A 24,386-nucleotide genomic window follows, 5' to 3' on the forward strand; every position below is an offset into this window, starting at 1 on the left:
TCTGAGGTAACCAAGGTGACAGCCACATTATCCAGGCTTCATGTGCGCCTTGACATCAAATGGGGTGGAGGATGTGTTGTCGATGAGGGTGTGTTCTCAATGAGAGTATTATGGATGAGTCTGTTATAGACCAGCGTGTTATGGATGAGTATTTATGGATGAGTCTGTTATGGATGAATCTTGGGGATGAGGGTGTGCTATGAATGAGGTACATATTCTGGATGAGTCTGTTATGGATGAAGGTATTATGAATGAAGGTGTTATGGATGAAGATGTTATGGATTAGGTGTGTTCTATGAATAAGGTGTCTGTTTTGGACCAGTTTGTCATGGACGAGTGTGTTATGGATGAGGTGTCTGCGGGATATGAATAGTTTAGCATCTCCCTGCTGCCTGCCAGCTCCACCTCTGAGACTGACATGTGCTGTGTACGCAACAAGAAATAACAACACCTCTCTCTGTTTACTATCATAACCCTCCTTCCTATCTCTTCACCTCCCTAACCCTCCGCCTATCTCTCTCTTCACCTCCCTAACCCCTTCTTCCATCTCTCTTTTTTCCTTTTCCCCCTGTCTCTCTACACACACACACTCTCTCTGTCTCTCCCATTCTGTCCCATTCTCTCTCTCTCTCTCTCTCTCTCTCTCTCTCTCTCTCTCTCTCTCTCTCTCTCTCCGTCTCTCTGTTAGCATCAAGGCAGGCAGCCCACTTTGAATTGTCATGGCAACAGTGGGTGAATGTGTTGGGCCATAGAAGAGAGTGAGAGAGAGAGAGAGGGAGTAGTCTGTTGTAACACATAGAGGAGCTATTACTGTTGCTGCAGTTGCGGCACCGAGGAGAGTCTTCTCAAGCCTCAGTTCTCCAGCCTCAGCCCCAGCCCCAGCCTTAACCCCAGCCTCGCTGTCTCCGGGAGGTAGGTAGCAGGGGGGCAGAGAGATGGGCAGGGAGGGTTAGGAGGGAGTGTTGTCATTGATGATAGCTCGATGTCCTTGCGCGTGTGCGCGCGCGTGCATGCGCGCGTGTGTGTCTTGTCGGTTCTGTGGCATGTTGTGATCATGTTTTATATCAACATTCCAATATACAACCGCTGTGGCTGTCTGTTTACGTACCTACCTGTGTGGGTGTGGAGTGTTGACGTGCATGCATGTGTGTGTGTGTGTGTGTGTGTGGAGTGTTGACTTGTGTGTGGGTGTGCATGCTTGCATGTAACTGCCATGTGTCCCAGAGTGTCTCTTCTCTTGACAGGTCACCTCCCTTAGACTGCTCATCATCCCTTTCTCTATCTCCCTCGCTCTGTTTCCCTCTCTCCACCTCTCCATCCCTCCCCTCTCCCTCTCTTTATTCACCAGGGGCGAATCTAGGTTCCCACTTTTGGGGGGGGCTAAGCCCCTTGATAAAACCTATTATTTTTCCTGTGACCCAGCAAAACTAGGGGTGTCTGGGGGCATGTTCCCCCAGATTTTTGTTGAAAATATCAGTTAAAATAGTGTCCTCTGGTGGGTTTTAGGAAGAGAAATGAACAACTTGAGATAAAAAATATGAAGATATTTTTTTTATTATTTTTTAATATAATATTTTTTTGGGGGGGCTAATGAAACTTTTGGGGTAGCCCCAGCCCCCCCAAAATAGGGCTAGATATGCCCATGTTATCCACCCCCCCTGTATATCTATATAAACCTCTCTCCATATGCCTCTATACCTCTTTGTCACTGTCTGTATCCTTCTCTACCTCCCTCTCTCTTTCCATCCCTGTCTTTTCATCCATCCCTCCCTCTCTCTCTATCATTCTTTCTCTCTCTCTCTGCCCCCCCCCCTTCTGTTGTCATACTCTGGCAGAGGACAGAGAGCAATATATCTAAACAGGAAGTTACAACACAAGTTCTTGTGCCATCACCATGACGATGATCTAATCTCGAATCTAATAAAGGAAGTGGCAGTTAGAAAAGACCCAGGCCAAGAATCAAGTCCAGACCCCTACCCAGCCACTGACCAGACCAGACCAGCTCAGCTTAGTCCAGTCCAGTCCGGACCAGAGAACAGCCCCAACCAGACCAGGCTAGGCCAGAGACCACACCTGACCAGGTTAGGCCAGGCCAGGCCAGACCAGGCCAGGGTAAAATAGACAAAATCAGACCCAAGCAGGCCAGGTACAGTAAAGAGACCATTTTCTTTCTTTTAACACATAGAGGTTGTTGCCATAGAGATAGTTGATGATGTAATGTGGGTTATTTGTATTCTGTAATGTTTCTGCTCCACCCTCCCTAGCGTGCACCTCTACGACTCTGGCATGTCTCCGTGTCTTCACAGCTAACTGGGATCCTGCCAGTCACTGCTTTCTCCTGTGTCTGCTGTCAGTGGATCTGTGTGTCAGTGTGTCAGTCAGTGTCTGTGTTGATATATGTATGTATCATACATACATACATACATAATGTATGTGTATCATGCAGACACGTAGTATGTAGCTGTGGATGTGTCTGTCTGCTATGACCTCAAGCATGTTCATACGCAGGGCTGTGGTTTTGGTCTGCTGTAGAGTAGGTCTGCTGTAGACTGTGTAGACTAGGTCTGCTGTAGGCTGTAAACTGTCGAGTAGGTCTATATGTAAACCTGTGTAGACTAAGTCTGCCGTAGGCTGTAAACTGTGTGGAGTAGGTCTATATGTAAACTGTGTAGACTGTGTAGAGGTCTATATGGTCAAGATGTAGACTGTGAGGGGTAGTCTATACATCGAATGTTTATTGTTGTTCTTCTGATTGTGGAATGGCAGGCAGACTACCAGTTGCCATGGAAATCACCCCCTCAACCAAATCAGATGCATCTCAAGATAAACCGAGATGTGTTTCTGTCCTTCTCGATGTCATCGCTTTCTCTCTGTTCTCTCCCTCCTCTCTTATTATCTCTCCTTTCACTTCCTACTTCCTCTCTTTATTTCTCTCTCTTTCTATCTCTCTCTTACCTTCCCTCTCTCTCAGTCCAGTTCGTCCTCACCAAGACTTGTCTAACAGAAGAGGTGTTGTCGAGAGGAGAAGAGGAGGATAAGGGTGAAGGGAGGAGTGGAGTGGTAGAGGGAAAAAGAGAGAGGAGGAGAGGAGAAGGACAGGAGTGAAGGAGGGCATCTCTGACGTTGTTTTCCTCTGTTCTTCATCAGGTTTGGAACACGGAGCTCTGTTGTCACAGCAACCAATCCACTGACAACTGCTGACCCCTTCTGGTCTCTCCAGGTCTATACTGCTTTTCTGGAGACTCTACTGTTCTCTACTGGACTCTACTCATTTCTACTGAATTCTACTGGTCTCTACTGGTCTAGATTGCTTTCTACTGTACTCTACTGAACTCTGCTGTACTGATCTGTACTGAACTCTATTGAAGTCTACCGGACTCCACTGAACTCTATTGTACTGTTCTGTATCTCTCCTGGTCTACCCTGGTCTTGCTGAGCTAGCATGGACCCTGGGGGTCTGCAGTGCCCCCCCCCTTCCTGGGATGGCCCCCCTCAGTCTAGTTTTTCCCCACTGTGGGGGCGGGGCTACCAGCAGCTGTCTCCCTGCCCTGACCTGGTCCGCTCCCGCTGCCAGCATCCCGACGCACAGCACCACTCTGAAAGGTCAGGAGTCGCCACGCTGGCTCCAGGGTGTGCTGGGAAACCTGGGGAGGGGTGGGAGGGTAGAGGGGAGGCCAGACTTCCTGAGGGAGGGGGGCGGATGACATCAACAAACAGCCCGGAGTTCAGAGGTCGTTCCTTCTCGGCGGTCTCGGCCTCCAAGCCTCTCCCCCCTCGTGAGGAGTTGGACGGCTCCCACCCCAGCGCTGGTCCTGATTGGCTCACACCCTCAGACTCCTCCCCCGAGGGGGTGTGCCGCTCACGGTCTCGCAGCATCATCCTGAGGAAGAGCAAACGCAGACCGGCCCCGCCGCAGCGCAGCATATCCCTCCGCCGAGACGGCACCTCCTCTGAGACCAGAGAAAGTAGGACCCAGAGCCTGTACCTGCCCAATGACCCGCTCTGCTTCCTGCCCGACCTCATCCTCATCTCCAAACCCCGAGCCGGGGAGGAAGGGGAGGAGCCTTCCCCCGTTAACCCCGCCCAGGGAAAGCTGCCCGTCAACGGCGGTAAGCTGGAGCAGCCAGAGGTGATGGATCCCTATTGCACCATGCTGCCTGGGGTGGGGCGGGGCTGGGGGAGGAACAAGCCCCCCCTACCCCCCCGGGGCCCCCTCAATCCCCCCCTGCCTCCCCAGACCCCCGTCCATACCCAGTCCTCCTCCCCCTCCTCCCCCAATCCTCCTCCTGCCCAACCCCCTACCCTCTCCCCCCCCGTCACCCCCACCTCCACCATCACGGGCCCTTCCCCCCTGGGATGCAGGATGAGGCCCCGTGCCTCCCCGCCCTCTCAGGGCAGCAGGGTGAGGTTGTCCCTGGAGCTGCCCGCCCCCACCCCGCCATCCCCAGCCCCCGCTCCTGGCCCTGACCCCTCACTCCGCCCCAGAGCCACGCGGCGCCATTCCGACTCGTCTGCGTTCTGCCGTCTCCGAGGCCTGGGCGCCAGCGTGGCGGTGATGCCCGTGGTCACGCAAGAAGACCTCAGCACCATCCGGCTCCGCCCCCTCGGTGCCCCCAACGCCGACCCCGCCCCTGAGCCACACGATGATGTCACCAACGGGGAGGCCTCCTGCCCACCGCTGCCTCAGGGTCCTAAAGGTAGGCCGCCGCCTGTGGCAGCCAAGCCCCCGGTGCCCAGGTGGCTGCCTGGTCACACAGCAGAGACAGAGACCCCCCCAGCCCCCCAGGGTCAGCATGTACCCCTCCACCCCCCTCAGGGACAGGGACAGGAGCGTGGGCAGGGGCAGGGCCAGGACCAGGGAGAGGGGCAGGATCAGAGAGAGGTCCTCTATATGAAGGTTAGAAGGCCCAAACCTAAGAGGTCTCACCAGCCTCAGATCATGTCCATTAGTGATGACATCACTCAGCAGCAACCTCACTGGCCCCCTGGTCATGTGACTGACTCATCACCGGGCCGTACCTTCAGCCAACCAGAGACCAGAAGCGGAGAGGGGTCTGCTCCAAACAGAATTCCAGAATGTTCTCTTCAGAGGAATAAGAAGCTGACTCCGCCCCCTGTCCCCAGAAAACCAGATGTCATCCTGAGACCGTCATCGTTCTACCTGAACTGCACAGATTCAGGTACACTTACAGGTGCAAGCACAGATACAAGTAAAGGTACACACACGGGTACAAGTACAGAAACAGCCTACAGGTACAGTTAGGCACACAGCTACAGGTACACGTACAAATAAAGGTTCAGTTACGGTACGGTACAACTGTACCTGTACAGGTAGTTGGCTGATAGGCTTGTTTTCTCAGCAGGTGTGTGTCTGGAGGAGAGGGGGGAAGAGAGGAGCTCTGTGCCCCAGATTAGGATGCCCTGTCAAGGGGAGAAGGATGACCCCCATCCTCCCCATGCCGAGGACCTCTTCACCATCATACACAGGTATGACTTCTGTCTCACTGCTCATCGAGAAAGATGCCAACTGTCTGTCTGACTGCAATCTCTCCTCTCCCCCCTCTCTTCTCCTCCCCTCTCTTCTCCTCTCCTTTCTTTCCTTTCTTCTCTCCTCCTCCTCCCCTCTCTCCTCGTCTCGTCTCCTCTCCTTCCCTCTTTCCACCTCTCTCGTTCGCTCCTCCCCTCTCTCCTCCCCTCCTCTCCGTCCCTCTCTCCACCTCTCGTCCACTCCTTTCCTCTCACCTGTCCTGTCCTCTCCTCTCTCAGGTCAAAGAAAAAGCTCCTCTCCTCCAAGGAAAGTGTGGAGGTGTCGGGGGGCAGACAGGCGCTAGGGTCGCCCTCCCGAGGGGGCTGTGACCCCCGCAGCCAGGATCAGAGGTCGACCTCCAAGACCGACAGTTTCATGGCGTTCCTGCAGAGGAGGCGGAGCCAGAAGCCCACGGCCAGAGAGAGGGTGTCGGCGGCAGAACTGCTCAAGACCTCCAAGCCATTACCCAATCACAATGCAGAGCTGGCCGAGCCCTAGAAACCTCTAGACAATCAGAAAGCCTTTCCAGAAACCTGGGACTATGTGAGGTGTAAAACACCAGCCCTGGGACGGACTTTAGACAATCGCAGAGAGAGGAGAGCCGGGCTAAAGAAAAGTGCCGCGATTACTGTATTGATGCTTCAAACTTTGTTTCTGTGGTGATCTGCTGTATGTTGCTCATGAGATTAAATAATCTATGTCAAACATTTGTACTGCCTTATCCGACCACGCCCACCAGTATACCTGTCCACGCCCACTTTACTGTCAGGTCACACCCACCGGACTGTCTTCGCCCAGTTGACTGTCTGGCGATGCCCACTGCTTGTTTATATGACCACGCCCACATTACTCTGACCACTCAGCTTCTCTGCTTGTGATTATGGTCCTGCTGATGAAATAAATATTAAAAAGGTGTGTGTCATAAATATTATTTTAGATTTTGTGGGTTTTTATGTGTGTGTGTGTTTTAAGAGAGGCGTACACAGACAGCACTAGTAGGTATACACATACACACACACATACACACACAGCACTGGTAGGTCTGTTCACACACACATACAGCACTGGTAGGTCTGTTCACATACACACACAGCACTGGTAGGTATGGATACACACACACAGACACACACTGTTAGGTACGTGGGTAGAGATATTGGTGGACAGACGGATAGGGATTATGATCTGCATAATCCTCAAATCATTATCGTTCTGTAATGGATGTGTCAGACTGGCTGGTCCACTCCTGTCTTCCCCATTCGTCTAATCCCTCTTTCCTCTCCAACACTCCTCTGTTCTACACTCTTTCTTCCCCAACACTCCTCTGTACTTCCTCCTCTCCAACGCTCTTTCGCTCCATTCCTCCTGCTCTCCATCACTTCTCCCCCCTGAGATCATAACGAGGAAGGATCTTAGGTCATAACCAGGAAGGGGATCTCTGAGGTTGCAACCAAGAAGAATCTCTGGGTAAAACTATTTTCAATGTTCAGTGTTGGGTTAGGGTTAAGACTTGATGTGACAGTTTATTTTCATGAGAAGGGGCTCAAAACACCTGAGATAGGGAACCTTTCTCTTCCAAAATGTTCTAACTTCCTGTCTGTTTGTCTGTTTGTCTGCTTGTCTGCGTGTCTGGCTAGACTAAAATAGGCTAGGCTAAGCTAGGTTACCCCAGTTACAGTATCTTTTCTCCTTCCACCTAGAATTCCCAACTGTTAGCCTTCCAAACCTTCTCCATCCAATATCATGTAGCCTCTCCACCACCCTCACCTCCTATCATGCCATGCCTCCCCTCTCCCCCCTGTTCTTGCCCCTGGGCTCTGGGCCTCCTCCTCCTCGCCTCCCCTTCCTCCCCCAGGCCGATGTGTTCCGAGTCGGGGTGCTGGGACCCTGGTCATGTGACCCCCCTGTTCGCCAAAGCGGGCTTTGGCGAACAGGGGGGTCAACATGGCTACCCAACATGGCCGCCCCAGTTGGCGGCCATGTTGGCGGTGGAGCGTATCAACCACGACCCCAGCCTGTCTTTGGGCGTGGTGTTCCAGTACGAGGTCCTGGAGGAGGACTGCCAGACATCTCGGGCGCTAGGGGGTTTCCTGCGCAACCATCCACGGGCCAACGCCTACCTGGGGCCTGTCAACCCAGGCAACTGTGATGCTGCGTCCCTGTTGGCTATTTCTGTAAAAACAGGGTCTCTGTGGCGCAATGGATAGCACATTGGACTTGTGTCTCAAAGTAAGGCGTGCACCGCTGTCAGACTTGTTTTGGCACAGGTGTCAGCTCATTGTCATATAAATTTGATATGACATTGTACAGTCAATGATTGCATCCTTACAAATCATAAACATAGCTCAGGACAATGCCATGTCAGGGAGGAAAGAACGTTAGAATAGTAACGTTTGATCAGGGAGTAATCAACTCAAATCTACTTTCCCTACTGTGAAGCGCATTGTGTTGCCTCCTGGTATGAAATGCGCTATATAAATAAAGCTTGATTTGAAGCCATGCTTCCCCATGCCCATAGATACACCTACACCCCCATCCTGGAGATCCAGCAAATGACCGACACCACGTGGATCACGTGGCCGCGAGCCAACGCCCCCGTGGTGTCCTGGGGCCTGAGTAAGACCCTGAACTGGGTGAGAGCACCAGACCACACCCATCTGACCTCTACATCCTCAAGATGAGAGGGAGAGAGGGATGGGGAAAGGGAGAAAGAGGGGGAGAAAGAAAGAGAGGAAAACAGAGAGAAAAAATACAAAAAATGAAGATAGTGATAAAAGGAAGGGAAAAAAACATACAAGTGAATGAATGAATTGAGAGAATGCATTGATTGACTGATGTACAGACAGACAGGCAGATAAAGGAACGTGTAGATAACTCCTCCCCCTCCCTGAGTCCAGGTGCAGGAGCACTAAAGCGGCGTGCCCGTCTACGTGATGGCCAACGGCATCCAAGAAGACCCAGCGTGTTTCAAGGACAATCTGAGAGTCTACTACCTCTACAACTACATCAACGAAGCCCTGAAAGGTGGAGCTCCAAGAGCTGCTACACCCTCTGAACACAGACTGGAACTGAATGTTATTACGCTTGTGCACTGAATATTTCTATCTGGGACTGAAAACAGTTACATAACACCCGTGATTTGAGTGTAATTTCTCTTTGGCCTTGCGGTACATTTTTGAGTTCCAATGCAATAGGTTTGTGGTTTGATCCCCATCCCACTTGTTTCATAAACCTACTCTACCCCTCTGCTATTCTGGCCACTCTTGCTAGTTTTTCTACATTAATGATTAGACAGACATAAAGCATCACTGACTCCTGTAATAGTCAGCTTTCCAATCACACATGCGGACACAGCCCTTGGACACAATCACACATACACTCTAAAACCCCTGTATGTTCAAGATCCACTAGATGGCAGTATTTCTCTACACTTCAACAGCACAGAGTTCATTCCCATCCAGTCACTTCTCTTCCTGTCTTTTCCTTCCTCCTGTCTCTCTCAGTCTTCACTCGAGATGGCGTGAACCTGAAGGGCTACTTTGCCTACGCCCTCAACGACCAGCGAGACCCAGGCTTCGGCCTGTACGGCCACGTCCAGGACGAACTTATCGACATGACATGAAATACAGTCATTATTATTAACTCTAGTAATGGTAATTTAGATTAATGCAAATTATTAATGTATTGTCCTAACAGTATAAATATATATTATTCTCATTGTATGATCATATATACTACAGTCCCATAGTAACCTGTCCTTTGCTTTACTTTTTCTACTCTATTCTGAACAGGACACGGAACTTGGCAGTCCAGTAAATGTGAGGGGCACGCCCACATTACATTTTTCACATTTTATTGGCAATCAAACTGGCTTCTCAGCAATTGATAGTGTGGTGTTAATTATGAGAACCATGCAACTAACAGTTCTGACACTAGGTCACCGTCACCTTCTTGTTCTTAAATAATAGGTCATAAATAAAAACGATATACATCAAGTGACCATTTATCAAATTCATAATAATGACTGTATTTCATGTCAATAGAGAAAGCACTCCTGCAGCTTTCCTCTGTGTGTACTTGTGCAACATATCCAGCCAATGAATGTATTGTGCCAAGACACCAGGAAATAACTTTAGAAATCCTAACATTGAATGTCCCTCATGGGCTGATCAATCACACTATGTACACCTGAGTACAGACGTGGGCTACATGTCATGATGACATATGCAACAGGTGCACTTGTTCATGTTTTTGACCCTTCTTGCTGATTTTAAACCACTAGATTCACTTTGGACAAATGTGATGTTGTGCCATTGTATTTTGTTTAAAGGTCTGGTGTAGAATGCCTGTCAAGTAATCAAATTGGGTTCATCTGATGAGACTTTGTGTACGCCATCTTGAATGACAAGAAGCCCACGTCTGTACCCAGGTGTACATAGCGTGACTGATCGGCCCATGAGGGACATTCCATGTGTGGCCTGATGTTAGAGCATGACTGTGCTTAAGTACGCACTGAGGAAAGCTGCAGGGGTATTTTCTCAATTGACATGAAATAAATTAATTAGGATTCCTCCGTCAGGAGGAAACCTATTGTTATTGTTAGTTTTACGATTATTATTATTGTTGTTCCATGGAAGTCAATGGCAGCCCCTAGAACCCTTCGATAACTTTATGTGAAATTTGGCACACTCATTAAGTGGGAGGGGATGTAGTATCCCGGAGTAACCACTAGGGGTTGTTTTGGGTATCACTGAGGTTGTGTTCTTGCCTAACAAGTTAGTTGAAGAAGACGTGCCATGCGGAGGCTTGCAGAGTTCTGTCTGCTACTGTAATGTTGAAACAGTAAAGTAAAGTCAATTCAACTCACTTCATGTAGTGGTCTGATTAATATGAAGATGCTGTTTCAGTCACTCCCCTCTGGCAGAAGGCTGCGGTCCATCAGGACCAAAACCTCACGCCATACAAACAGTTTCTTCCCTTCCGCTGTTGGCCTCCTCAACAAGGCCAAAGCTCACACTGACTGAATGTCTTTAAAAACTTTTTACATTTTGCACTACACTCATTCCTGTAATATTTGTATTTTATATTGTATTTTATATTGTAAATTGGCAACTTATATTTTACTTATTGTATATTTTATTTTAATTGTATTCCACTTAGTATTGCTAGTTTATGTATCCTTAGTATAGTTGGACCACATATTTAAATTTAAGATTCCTATATGTTTACTGTATGCACCTTCCTGCCAAAGCAAATTCCGTGTCTGTGCAAACTTTCATGGCGAATAAATCCCATTCTGATTCTGATTCTGCAGCTTCAGACTTGGTTTGCAGGAGTTTTCGGCCATATATGTACGTTCTAATTTACGGCTAGGCCTCTGCATTCCTTTGAGTGGTACTTCCACATCCTCCTTTGCTAAAACCAATGTCTCACACTTCTATTGTTTTTACTCAGTCACAGCTTAGCATCAAATATCCCATAACACAACTTAGAGTATAATATAAGGAACTAGAGAGGGTACAATTTCTGGGGAAATTGTGGGGTGTGCTTGCTTGCAGGTGGGCCCGTTTTCCCATCTAGTGATATTTTCAAGCATTTAGCATAATCATATTGCATAATTCATTAAGAACACCCTTTGAAACAAGAAACCCCCTTGAAACAAGCTACTGTAACAACGTTGTCACTGGCAGTATTTCCAAAAATATGGACTATATGGAAAAAATTCCAAAAATGTCTGGGATTTCGTCTCGTTGGATGTTTGTGTTTCTTTGGGTCTTGGCCACCGTACGATAGACATATACATGTATTTAACAAACTATTAATTACGCCCTTACAAGTTTAGACAAGTGTATCTCCCTTACGTTCCAGCTTCGCGCGAGCAAGAAGTGTTGCCAGATGCACGATCATTATCCTCCAAATACAATAATTTTGACAACAGCACATGACATCTGCAGCCATGCCGAAACGTAAATGTGTCTTTATTTTCTTATTTTAATATGTGGCTATATAAATAATGTATTATTTGTTATATTTATTGCTTTAATATATGGACAAGCCACATAAACAACCACTGAAAGCGACAGAAGCACTTCCGAAACGAAACCTAGCCCGCTTTAGTTGGCTTCCGTTACCTGTCAACCTAGCTTTGCTTGTTTGGTCTACATGTGTGTGGAATGAATCATGGGTAACGTAGTGCGAAGTCGAGTAAGTTAGTTTAGGTTAGTCTACATAGCAAACATTTTACGGGCACTGAGCATACATGGTGCAAGCATTCGTTTTAGACAGCGTCAGTCCTTAAGAGAAGGAAAACATTCCGCAACGTTTTAGCTAGACCTCCGATAATATGAACGTGTTCACCGTTCAATTAATTATTTGTTATTAAATTTCGTTCAGTTCATCGTTCTCATAAAAATGAACGTGTTTAATGAACGCGTCCATACACAACACCGCATTGCAACGGTCAAATATGCGAAAATTGTTCACCGCAGAACGTTGGGAAGCCCCATTCAAGTGAATGGAGCATTCTACAGTATTATGAACAGCCGTGTAATAAGACATGTTATTATAACCGAGGTGAAGTTAGTTTCATATTCGACATTCGACATTCGTCTCACATTCGGAAGACGCTACTTTGCAGCGCCGAGTTAGGGACCGGGTGAAAATTACCCATACAATTTTGAAAAAATGATGACATTTATAATATTTGTATGACTATAAAACCTCAAACAAACAGCAGAGCTTTCCAACAATGTCTGGCCTACTTCCAAACCCTTTACTTTTTCGGTACAAGCTTTCTGATTGGCTAATGGGGAGTTATGCCAGACGCGTATTGCCCTCCTCAGCGGTTAATACGGCTCCGTTTTGCCCTCTGACGTCATCTTCAAAATGAGCGATATCGACAAGTTAGCTGCTGAGTTTCATCCAGATGATGCTGAAATACAACAGCGACGAGGAAATAAGTAGCTTTATAAAAGTCGTTATTTTGGGTCGAAATTAAAGCTTTTTTAGCAGAACCATGTTGTCCGCTTTCTATCAAAAGTAATGAGTTGCTAGGCAACACATGACACACACAACTTGAGAGCTAGCTACAATTAGCCTAGAGGTACCATTTATTTTCGTTTACAAAATGAAAAGAAGCTACAAATGCCATATAATAAACTACTTACTAACCTCGACCGTTCGGTCATGCCGGGAAATATCAAACCTCGGCTTTGCTTCAAAGCATTTTTGCGTTCCAGCCTCAGTTTGATATTTCCCGGCATGACCTCATTCTCGGTTAGTAAGTAGTTAATAAAGTTTAGCCATAGCTGTGGCATTGAAGACAGTACTGTAGCATACACTGCCAGCGGGCGAGCCGAGTCTGTGACTCAGAGGCTAACGTCAAAACAAGACGCGGTCTCAATCAAATTCCAAGTTTTACACAAATAACAAAAATATGCTGACCCGCTGGCTGTCTTCACAATCGCCATATCTTTAAAACTCTGCTGTCCATTTGGATGTAGAATTGACCCTGGTACGAAATTAAGAAAATACTCATCAGACGCAGATCGACAACACTGTTGTCGACGAGTGTAAACAGTCACTGACAACCATAGAGTTGGCCGAAGTTGTCAACAGTAGTTGACAACACTGTTGCTGCCGCAATCGTCAATGGAGGCTGACGGCGCTCTCTTGTAGCAAACAAAGTTTTTACAGCAACCTACATTAAAACTCACCACCTGGCTGTCTTCACAATAGTCATTTCGTCATAAAATTTCCCTCTTTCTGTTTTTTTCGTGTAAAATTGAATTATAAAATTAGCTACTAAAAATACTACCATGACGCTTTAGCATGGCTGCTGCCTAAAAGACTAGGCGGTCTCACGGGCGACCCAGACTCGCTCAAATTACAAAGACTTTGACGACCTAAATCAAACATCCGAGATTGCAGTTCCACTCGAAATCGCTTTCTCAACAAGGCCAAATGGTTGGGATTTTTTGGGGTGGTATTTTTCACTCGTAATCGAAGCTCCAATTTGTGTGCTAGAACGTCTCTATCACGTTGTATCCATGCGTCGTTGCTAACGTGTGTTGACGTGGTCACGTAGCTAGCACAGATTACCCTTCGTTGACTAAGGGCACTTTGTCGCCACAAAAACGTTGCAACCTCCTAAACTGTGCAACTGAATGTAAATCCGAATAGAAGCAACGCAATCGCTACCAAGACGAAACTTTTGACACCACCGTTGTCTATGTGGTCCAAATATTGACTGAGCCTTAGGGGCGCGAAAATAAACAATAAATAATAAATAATATATATGTGAGATAACAATGGTTTGTGCTCGCCGAAGGCAGCACACCCCAATAACTGAGACATTCACTTTCCAACTAGAAAAGGCTATTCCTGCGAAACAGCAGTGAGAATGCTGAAAACCTGAATGGGGATAGCTGACCATGCTAAAAAAGCTGAAAATAGTGAACATTTAGTAGAAAGTTATAAGCTGAATGTCTTGTGAACGTTTTAAAGGTTGAATGGCGTCTCTATCTGAAAGTATGCTGAAGTAATTACGTTTTAAAGAGGAGGACTGAAAGTATGCTGAAGTAGTTAAGTTTGAAAGAGGAGGAACCTTTTTTTTATGATTTGAAAGGAATTACCATTACTTTTAAAGGGAGAATAATTTGCACAAAAACCTGAATTTTTAAAAAAGTATAACAGGGAGAAATACCAAAACACATAGCACACATCTCCTGAAGGAGCTGAACTTTTTTTTTTTTATATTGTTTTATATTTATTGCTGAAAATACAGAAATGAGAAAATACCCGCAAGCTGAAAGCTGAAATGAATTTCAAAAATGTGTGTCACACTAAAGAGGCAGTGTGGAAGCTGAACTGCATGATCTAACAAAGCTAAGAGCTAAAATAGCCTACAATTAAACAGGAGAAGAAGTAGGCTAGCTAGTCGTAACAAGAATATTATCGTTTTAACAGCTGAAATTATAGCCATACCATTGAGTGCATTTACTCGGCTTTCTTAGTAGGACTTAAACATACAGCAGTAGGGCCGATACAAGAAGACACGGCGACACTTTGTTGCAGAAGGATGATGGTGCAAGTTTCGTCCGTGGAGCATACAACGATTAATAAAAAAGAATCATGTAGACGTGTTTATTGAGTAATCGCATAACTAATTACACATGTAAACGGAGTAATTGTATTATTGGCATAAACTGACAATTGCTAGTAATCGGGTTTGATGAATGATGAACTTTATTGGTTCGTCGAGAATAACAGAAATTTGCCTAGCATCCACACCTCAAACAAGTTAACCTAGACGCAAAACTATATGTCCAATCCCAAAAATAAGGATATTTTCCGAGACCCAAGACTCTGCCGAAACCATTGATATCCTTTATGCGTCTGTGCGGTCAGAAATACGACTCTACCGGCAGTTTAAAAACACGTCTACTTTCGAAATCCTCTGACGAATTTTACCCACCTCTCCATTGAAGTTAGTGAGAGAATTTGAAAGGCTGCTCTCGCTTCAAGGCTCAAAGCTGAAAATCTGTAAATTTGAGCTCTTTAGTAGTTGAATTGGCTGAAAGAGGACAAGTTTTCCTACATTTTAAGGTAAAACTTGTTTCTGTAAGTTAAACTATATGAACGTCAGAGGAATTAGTTTGACAATTTAGTTGAATATCAGAAAAAGTCATAAAAATCAAGAAGGAGCTACATTTTTCATGTATTTCAAACTGTCACAATTCAAAATTGGCTGAATATATTTAAAAAGCTGAATCATTTGGGAATAGCTGAATGTCTTGTGAACATTTTAAAGTTTGAATGGTGTCTCTAGCTGAAAGTATGCTGAAGCAGTTAAGTTTGAAAGAGGAGGAAGCTTTTTAATGATTTGAAAGGATTTACCATTACCTTTAATGGGAGAATAATTTGCTCAAAAACCTTAATTCTTTAAAAAGTATAAAAGTGAGAAATACCACAAGTTATAGCCATCATCTCCTGAAGGAGCTGAACGTTTGATACAAAAATTGTAGGAATACGTGAAAGTATGCAGGACTAGTTAAAGGCCAAAAAACGGCGGAAGAACTAAGAAGTTGGAATAATAATAAAGAGAAACAGAAAAACAATAGTGAGAATGCTTAACAGCATTCTCACAATTAAATAGTTCCATAAGTGTAACCCATCTCCATCATTTCAGCAGGGTGACGTAATTTTCTTCATCACTACTAAACGCTGGAGTTAGCCGTTACGTTACCCTCTTGCCAGTACATTGTTTGCCACACCAGCGTAGGCGCATAAAGCTAGATTAGTCCGTATAGTATAGCCTAACTATTGAAACATTCATTTGAAATGTCCGAATTCACACATCCGCGATGGTAGCCTATGCTGTGGGGTCCACACTCGACAAACAGACGGATACTGTGACGCTACTCAAACGAGTTAACCGATAAAATAGGGATACCATATTTTAACCTTAGTATGTATTCGACGTTTGTAAAAAATTGGCTGCCTTAACATCTGGCCGGGGACAGCAGACGAAATGTGCGTCTCTGGCTAACTGCGCATGCAGTTTCTGCTGATCAGTGCGCCCCCCTGAAATAAAGAAAATTACAATGAACAATATTGACAAGCTGTTATGTAAGTGCCGACTCATACATTCCAGATATCGATTCCGTTTGCACACCGTATACTACTGAATGCCATGGCAATCAAACGATACAATCGATTTAAAGAGCCGCAGATACAAAAACCCTCTTATCGGGTACGCCATTCCTGATTACCAGCCGGTGGTGTCCTAAGACACGGGAGCATCTCATTCCTCCCCTGACGTCAATGCAGGGGCGGATCTAGAAAAATATTCATGGGGTGGCAAGAGGGTGGCAGGAGATTTTGAGGGGTGGCACCCCCGTGGCAGAAGTATATATGCTGATTTAATCGCAGTCATATTAATCAATGTTTATTTTAATTAAAAAACATAAGGCTGCATTATTATGGCACATTATTAAAGCCTCAAATCAAAGATATTGAGGAAACACTGAGCACAAATTTCAAAAGTGTTTTCATTGATTTATTGGCTAATCCATAATAAACTGTATCATCAAACCAAAGTTTGGACAACTTGGCCGGCTAGTAGTAGAAGAATGTGCCACAAGTTTGAAGTTTGTATGGTCCATTTTGACAAAAATGTTGAAGAAACACTGAAAATGGTGTGTATTCAAATGGCTGCTAGATTTTTTCGGCATTCAGGCTGTCTACTCTTTTACCCCGGTCCCTAAAAATGACACGGAGCCTGAACAGAGGTACACATATGATTGTCTGTTGAATCTCGAATATATAAAACTGATTTCACCTCGGTATCAGTCGGCGCAGTGGGGAGGGTGGTTGGTCTAGTGCTGCATTCACTTGCAGTGGGATATTAGCAGGCCCAAAATTTGCGAGCGAATTACGTTTTACGAAAACCCGCGGAATTTCTAATAGAATGCATTGGTCTGAGGCAACGTTTAAATAAGCTTGTCAACTCATATTATGTATTCTTTTCGAAATGTTTAGCCTGTAGACAGAGACCATTTCCACCAGTGTAGGTAGTAGCCTAGGTCTGTGATAGCAATCAAAGGAAGTCTGTCAACCCTGAAACGGATACAGTAACGTTTAGGTTAGATTATAGCCAATATTAAAATGTTAGTCAAAGCCTGCCGGTGGTGTCCTAAGACACGGGACCATCTCATTCCTCCCCTGACGTCAGGGGCGGATCTACCGGGGTGGCATGGGGTGGCAACTGCCACCCTAAAAATAGCCTTGCCACCCCAGTTGGCAGCTTTGAAAACAAAGAAAAGTTGTGGCTCATCTGACATTTGCGAGAGCGAATTTCTAATATCCCACTGCAAGTGAATGCAGCACTACACGAGTCAAACCCCCTACCCACTCGTACATTTGAGAGAGCTAATTTCTATAAAAGCTACTAGTTACTGCATTTGAAAATTAACTTCACTACTAGTTACTTTACTTAAAAAAAATGTAAGCAAATGTCCAAATTTACTGCAAAGATACCTTTCATCACTTTATTTTTCAATTTTCAATAAAGGGCATCTCTTAGCCTTTTCACATAGTGTAATGTAATTGTAAACATGTAAAACAAAATGGCATATAAAACTCAGCCATTCACTTGAACGAATATTAAGCCTGTCCACACTATCTGACCAAAGAAATATGCCTCACTTTAAAATCTCATTGAGTTGACAGCAGTTGAAAGACACCTCTCGTCTGGACATAGAGTGCATTTTACTGTAATATTTTTGTCCTTTCGAGCAACAAAGTTAAAATAATGAGAATATCACCACTGGCTGAACCCTCCTGTCTCCGTGTACGCCAACCTAGTATCATGTGATACTGGGTTGTCAATAGGTGCGTTCGACTTCATGCACCTGCAGCCGCCTGCAGCCGCCTGCAGCCCGGCTGACTTGAAGCAGCCAATGGCATTCTCAGATTCAAGGCAGCCTGCAGCCGGCTGCGGCGTTGCATGAAGTCAGCCCATGTCGAACGCGCCTAATGTCTACGCACCAGCAGCTACGTCACTCAAATCACTCAAATCGGTCTCTGTGGCAACGGTGCCCGGACAAGCAAGCACACAGGCAAGCATGCAAGTGCCACTAAAAGAGAACTTTTCGGACCGGCAAAATGGCTAGGGTAACGCAGGAAAGCGCGTTCCTGAGGTCTAGTAAAGTAGTGTAGTTACCAATATTTTGAGTGTAATGCGTTACTTTACTTCGTTACCTATAATAGTAATATCGTTACTGTAATCCGTTACTTTGTAACTCGTTACCCCCAACACTGGTCGTGACACGTCGTCACACGCTGATAGTTTTCAGGGGGGTCTTACTTGGTCGCTGCTAAAGGCCCCTGCTAACACGCTCCTCATGCGTCAGTCCCACGCTAGTCATGCGTTATAGTCACACGTTAGTCACACGCCAGATGTGTCCACCTCGCCCTAGAACGCTCGAAATTTTAAGATGAGAACTTTCAGAGATCGTTAACCAGAACGTTATGGTGTGACGGAGCCTTAACATGGGTGTGATAGTGGGCGGAGGAAAGGAAGATGGAGTAAGACGCCTTACGTCCCTGATAAATGGATGACGCGCGCTGCCCGATTGCCCTGCCTGAACTAGCTGCGCTTATTCTACCGAGAGAAAACCCCCAAGTCGATTTTGAAAATCAGCGAGAAATTCAAGGAGATGGACGGCATCAATTTAATTCTCGAAATTGAAAAGCACAGGGAGTTGTATGACCCCCAGCACCAATTTGACAAGGACAACGTAGATAAGGATCAATTCTGGGATATAGTCAATCAATGCCATGTTTATGTACCATGTCAGCGCAGGGATGGATTAACCAACGGGCCTACCGGGCCCAGGCCCAGGGGTCCATGAGCTCAGGGGGCCCATAACCCAGAGCCTCTGCGTATCGTCACTGTCATTAACTTGATGTACTATGGTATTGATATGATGATATGCGCCGCAGCCGGTATATGCTAGGCTTAAGTCATTAATGTCTTTAACAGGGCCCTAAAAGTCCTACTGATTAAAATTAAAAATTGCCTAAACATTCACTTTAAATATGTCACAAAAAAGAAACCTTCATGATACCTTTCAGGTGAGTGTTTATCCCCTCAGTTTATCTATAGGACTTTAGAGGGAATGAGTACTCCATGCAATATGGGCCCTTCAACTTTGTAGGGAGAAATCCAAAAAGCAAGTGCAAAACAATAGCATTAGAGCTGTGTCTAAGCACCCCCAACACACTATTTATTGAAGATATAATATTGTTAAGCCTATGATGGTAATTTTTCAAGAAAGAGAGAGGGTTGTGTGGGATACAAATGTACACTCTAGTCTATGGTTACAACTATCAAATATTCTTTGTAATATAAACGTTGTTTATTTTGTTGAATACTCGAGACTTTTGCGTTTTTAAACAATAATATCAATATTTCTGACCAAAAAAAAAAAATTGTTTTGCGAAGAGAAATGTTGTTATTTTTTTGCGGTGGGGCCCTTGACACATCCAGGCCCAGGGGCCCATGGTTTCTTAATCCGTCCATGTGTCAGCGTAAAGGAAAGCTCAAAGTAGTTGAAAGGCTTGGTGACGCATCTGGTGTGAACAGCTTTTGCTCAGTCGTAGCCGATCGTAGCCAATCTTGGAGCTGCGCGGCGCATTCAGGCGCTTCGCAGCCAGTGTGTCCCAGGCGTAAGACTGGCCTGTAAACAAACGCAAGTAAAGGGTGGAGCTACATTTTTTCTGGATAAAAAGCACTAAAGCGTTTACATTTGTCAACCGATTTCACTGAGTCGTTTTTAAATTCAATTATTTATAGCCTAACTATCAAGATTTTAAGTAACATGGAAACTTTTTTGGGTATTTCACGTAGATCATAAACCCTTGAATACAAAAACGGCTGAATTGAAAAAGTAAAATAGTAAAATCGGTTATCACCCTGGCCTCTTTGTGGTGTTTCCGCAGCTGACTTGTAGTAAAGCCAGAGTTAAGGCCGATTTATACTTCTGCGTTTTTACGCACACGCACACGGGGAACGCCCTCTCCGTCAAGAAACGCCCTCTGCGTGTCCTCGCAGAGCCTTCGCAGAGCTCTGTGTGCGCCTTCTGATTTTCCTGACTGTCCGTCTGTCCGTGCGTCTTTTTACGGATACCCCTTGGCTGTGATTGGTCCGTATTAAGAACCGCTTGCGCCAGGGGTGGGGGCGGGGTTGCCGTGACCAACAAGAGAACAGAATCCTTTGACCGCCATTGTTGTAAGTTTTTACAATTCATATTTTAGCTAAACAGTACATGTAAATCAGCATCTGAATTCAAATGTAACTAGAAATGGGCAGTGTAGTCGCTGAAAATGTGCTTATTTTATTGATGAAACGGCTCATTTGTAAATTTGCTCCGACTTTTCGATAGCCTAGCTAGCATTGCAGTTCAGCGCCATCTACTGTTCTGGTGGTGAATTGCTTTCAGCACGCAGATCCGTCGGAGTAGTATAAATTCATCCAGTCCGTCCGACTCCGTGCGTGCGTCTGTCCATTAACGGAGACGCAGAAGTATAAATCGGCCTTTAGCCTAGCTATCTCCCAGAAGTTAACGAGCTGCTAATATCTCGAAAAGTAAAGGTCTTAGAGCTTAGAAACCTTCATAGTGCATATATAAACATGCGTATTCCGGTCATTTTGAGACCAAGTGTCTCAAGTGTCTATGACCTTCAGAAGCTTAGATACAGATACACTGGACGGGTGCCAAAAAGGCGTGGCAACATCTCAATGTTCACTCGGGTTACAGTAAATGACAGCACCCAAGTTTTGTTCCTCATGGTCAAATTAGCCAAAAACTGTTGATAAAACTTGTGCCGCTCATAATCCATACTCAACCCATAGCCTGCTACTGGAGTAATCAAATAATTCCTTAGTTCAGTCTTTAAAACAAGTACTCTCACACTTCCATTTAGGTTGATTTTGGTTTTATTTAAGTGATTTTGGAAGTCAAAACACTAGCGACCTTGCTAATAACTAATAACTGTTGTGTTGGTGAAGGGAAAAAAAGTTGGTGAAGGGAAAAAAATGGTCCATAGAATTCACAATTATGCCACTTTCAATTGTGTTTGAAAATGTTTTATGGGATGGTCTGAACAAAATTGGCACATTATACCTCCCGAAAGGTCCTAAATGTTGTGTTGACAACTTGACATGTTCAATGTCATTATTGCACTTACATTTGTAAAGATTCTCCTTTAATTAGATAACTTATTGGTGGCCAAGCCGCGAAGCGGCGAAGCCACCTTAAGTGTTTCTACGTATTCTCATTATTATTATTATTATTATTATTATTATTACACATCTTCTTCTGCCATGGGAGTCTATGGCAGTCCCTAGAACCAATTGGTCAGAAGTTGTTAATTTTTGGCACACTATTTGGGACCAGTCCCCTCATCAATTTCACCAAGTTTTATGTCTCCCATTCCAACCATCTAGCGCCACCAATGGGTCAAAGTTGAAGGTGTGTTTACACATGTTACTTTTGAACCATATGCCCCATTGTCCAAAATGAGGTATCGTTGGATTCCCTGGATCAAGACGAGTTCAACGCACTCTATGACATCATACCCAGCTCTATAGATTCTCCGCCATTTTGAATGTAAAGGAAAAGCGTTTTTTCGCTACTCCTCCTACAATTCTTGTCGAATCTTCTTCAAAATTGCCACAGATAATCTTCAGACCAAGCCTCACAAAAATTATCCCCTGGAGCTCTGATTTTCGCAACCGTTTATTGATGTGGCCGCCATTTTGAATATAACGTTTTTTCGCTACCTCTCCTATAAGGTTTGTCCAATCTTCACCAAATTTGGCACAGATCATCTTCAGACCAAGCCACACAAAAGACATCACATGTTTTTTTGATTATCTAAACCTTTTGACTGGAACAGCCAAACAAAGTCGTCAACCAAGCCACCATAAAAGAAGTGAGGTCATATCTCAGCACCTCTTTACTGCATTGACACCAAATTTGGTATAGGGACTAGGGACACTGTTCTAAAGAGGTCCAAAATAGGTCATGCCATTTCACCTCTAGGTGGCGCTGCAATCAGCAACATTTGGCACCATTTATCTTCAGATCAAGCCTCACAAAAGACATCACATGTTTTTTTGATTTTCTACACTTTTTGACTGGAACAGCCAATCAAAGTCATCAGCCAATCAAAGTCGTCAACCAAGCCACCATAAAAGAAGTGAGGTCATATCTCAGCACCTCTTTACTGCATTGACAACACATTTGGTATAGGGACTAGGGACCCTGTTCTAAAGAAGTCCAAAATAGGCCATGCCATTTCACCCCTAGGTGGCGCTGCAATAGGCAAAAATTTGGCACCATTTATCTTCAGACCAAGCCTCACAAAAGACATCACATGGCGTTTTGATTTTTGCAAACGTTTGTTAGTTACAGCCAATCAAATTGAGCAACTGATCCGGAAAAAGGGAAGTGAGGTAATATCTTACCCAATCTTTGATGCATTGACTCCAAACTTGGTGTATGGACTCAAGGCCCTCTTATTAAAAGGTTTGAGACAGGTAGTGTCATTTGACCTCTAGGGGGCACTACAATAGGTAGGATTGTGTGTTGACCAATAACTTTTGATTTGTTTGTCTTATTTAAGTGATTCCTTTGTCTTATGAGATCTTAGTAGATCCCGTTTCTGACACATGTTAACTTGTGATACCAGCCGAATTGATGTGGCCGCCATTTTGAATGAATGTAACGTTTTTTCGCTACCTCTCCTATATAGTTGTCCAATCTTCACCAAATTTGGCACAGATCATCTTCAGACCAAGCCTCACAAAAGACATCACGTTTTTTTGATTTTCTAAACCTTTTGACTGGAACAGTCAATCAAAGTCGTCAACCAAGCCACCATAAAAGAAGTGAAGTCATATCTCAGCACCTCCTTACTCCATTGACACCAAATTTGGTAAAAAGACTAGGGACCCTGTTCTAAAGAGGTCCAATAGGTCATGCCATTTCACCTCTAGGTGGCACTGCAATAAGCAAAAAAGTATCTTCAGATCAAGCCTCACAAACGTTTTCAGATGGTTTTTGATTTTCAAAACTGTTTTTCCGGTAAAGCTGATCAAAGTCGGCGATGAAACCGCCAAAACAGGAACTGAGATCATATCTCAGGAAATTTTTGCTGAATTGACATCAAACTTGGTACAGGTGCTCGGGACCCTGTTCCAAAGAGGTCCACAGAAGTTTGTGTCATCTAACCGCTAGAGGGCGATCCCGTGTCTGACACATTGTGATACCAGCTGATTGATGCGGCCGCCATTTTATGTTTTTATAAAAGGTTTTTTCCCTATTCCTCCAACAAAATGTATCCAATATTCACAAAATTTGGCACAGATCATCTTCACACCACAATCACCTTGACATGTCAAAATAGTACTGAATCACAGTTGTTTAAACTTGGGCCAAATCTGACAGTTGATATAAGCAGTTGAAAAACTAAATCCAACCAAAGCCAACGAGCCTGCCATCTCACTGGTTTTCTGTTTATCGAGACAGTAAGCCACTGCAAAGGAAGCCAGGTACAACGCAGTCGCTAACTACATGTATTCTTGCTGGATATAGTCAAAGCAATCCTCACACAAATTATCAAAGTCATTTTAGATTTTCAAAAGCATTTATCAGGTACAGCCAAAAAAACTTGTGAACGAAGCTGCTATAAAAGTGAGGTAATATCTCATGTTTGCTGCGTTGACATCAAACTTGGTACAGGGACTCAGGACCCTGTTCTAATCTTATTATTATTATTATACATCTTCTTCTGCCATGGGAGTCTATGGCAGCCCCTAGAACCAAATGGTCAGAAGTTGTGAATTTTGGCACACTATTTGGGACCAGTCCCCTCATCAATTTCACCAAGTTTCATGTCTCCCATTCCAGCCATCTAGCGCCACCAATGGGTCAAAGTTGAAGGTGTGTTTACACATGTTACTTTTGAACCATATGCCCCATTGTCCAAAATGAGGTATCGTTGGATTCCCTGGATCAAGACGAGTTCAACGCACTCTATGACATCATACCCAGCTCTATAGATTCTCCGCCATTTTGAATGTAAAGGAAAAGCGTTTTTTCGCTACTCCTCCTACAATTCTTGTCGAATCTTCTTCATAATTGCCACATATGATCTTTAGACCAAGCCTCACAGAAATCATCCCCTGGAGCTTTAATTTTCGCAACCGTTGCCGTTGTTAGTTACAGCCACATCAAATTTATGTGGCTGAATTGATGTGGCCGCCATTTTGAATATAACGTTTTTTCGCTAC

General features: G+C 44.8%; 1 protein-coding gene across 1 annotated transcript; it reads left to right on the forward strand.

The window, feature by feature from the left end:
- Nucleotides 1-722: 722 nt before the first annotated feature.
- Nucleotides 723-6,430, forward strand: si:ch73-362m14.2 (nascent polypeptide-associated complex subunit alpha, muscle-specific form). The gene is made up of 5 exons (XM_047042891.1): nucleotides 723-912; nucleotides 3,148-4,243; nucleotides 4,325-5,180; nucleotides 5,361-5,487; nucleotides 5,767-6,430. Exons 2-5 carry the CDS (start codon nucleotides 3,443-3,445, stop codon nucleotides 6,023-6,025), a joined length of 2,043 nt encoding a protein of 680 aa, XP_046898847.1. The 5' UTR covers nucleotides 723-912; nucleotides 3,148-3,442; the 3' UTR covers nucleotides 6,026-6,430.
- Nucleotides 6,431-24,386: the final 17,956 nt, after the last annotated feature.

The sequence above is a fragment of the Hypomesus transpacificus genome, chromosome 20 (assembly GCF_021917145.1).
Source record: "Hypomesus transpacificus isolate Combined female chromosome 20, fHypTra1, whole genome shotgun sequence".
Taxonomy (NCBI): domain Eukaryota; kingdom Metazoa; phylum Chordata; class Actinopteri; order Osmeriformes; family Osmeridae; genus Hypomesus; species Hypomesus transpacificus.

Excerpts from the sequence above, each read along its gene's own strand:
- si:ch73-362m14.2 (XM_047042891.1), top strand. The coding sequence starts at position 3,443 with ATGGACCCTGGGGGTCTGCAGTGCCCCCCCCCTTCCTGGGATGGCCCC. Across the intron at positions 4,244-4,324 it reads CCCTGCCTCCCCAGACCCCC|ACCTCCACCATCACGGGCCC; the intron begins GTCCATACCCAG and ends CCCGTCACCCCC. Across the intron at positions 5,181-5,360 it reads CCTGAACTGCACAGATTCAG|CAGGTGTGTGTCTGGAGGAG; the intron begins GTACACTTACAG and ends TTGTTTTCTCAG.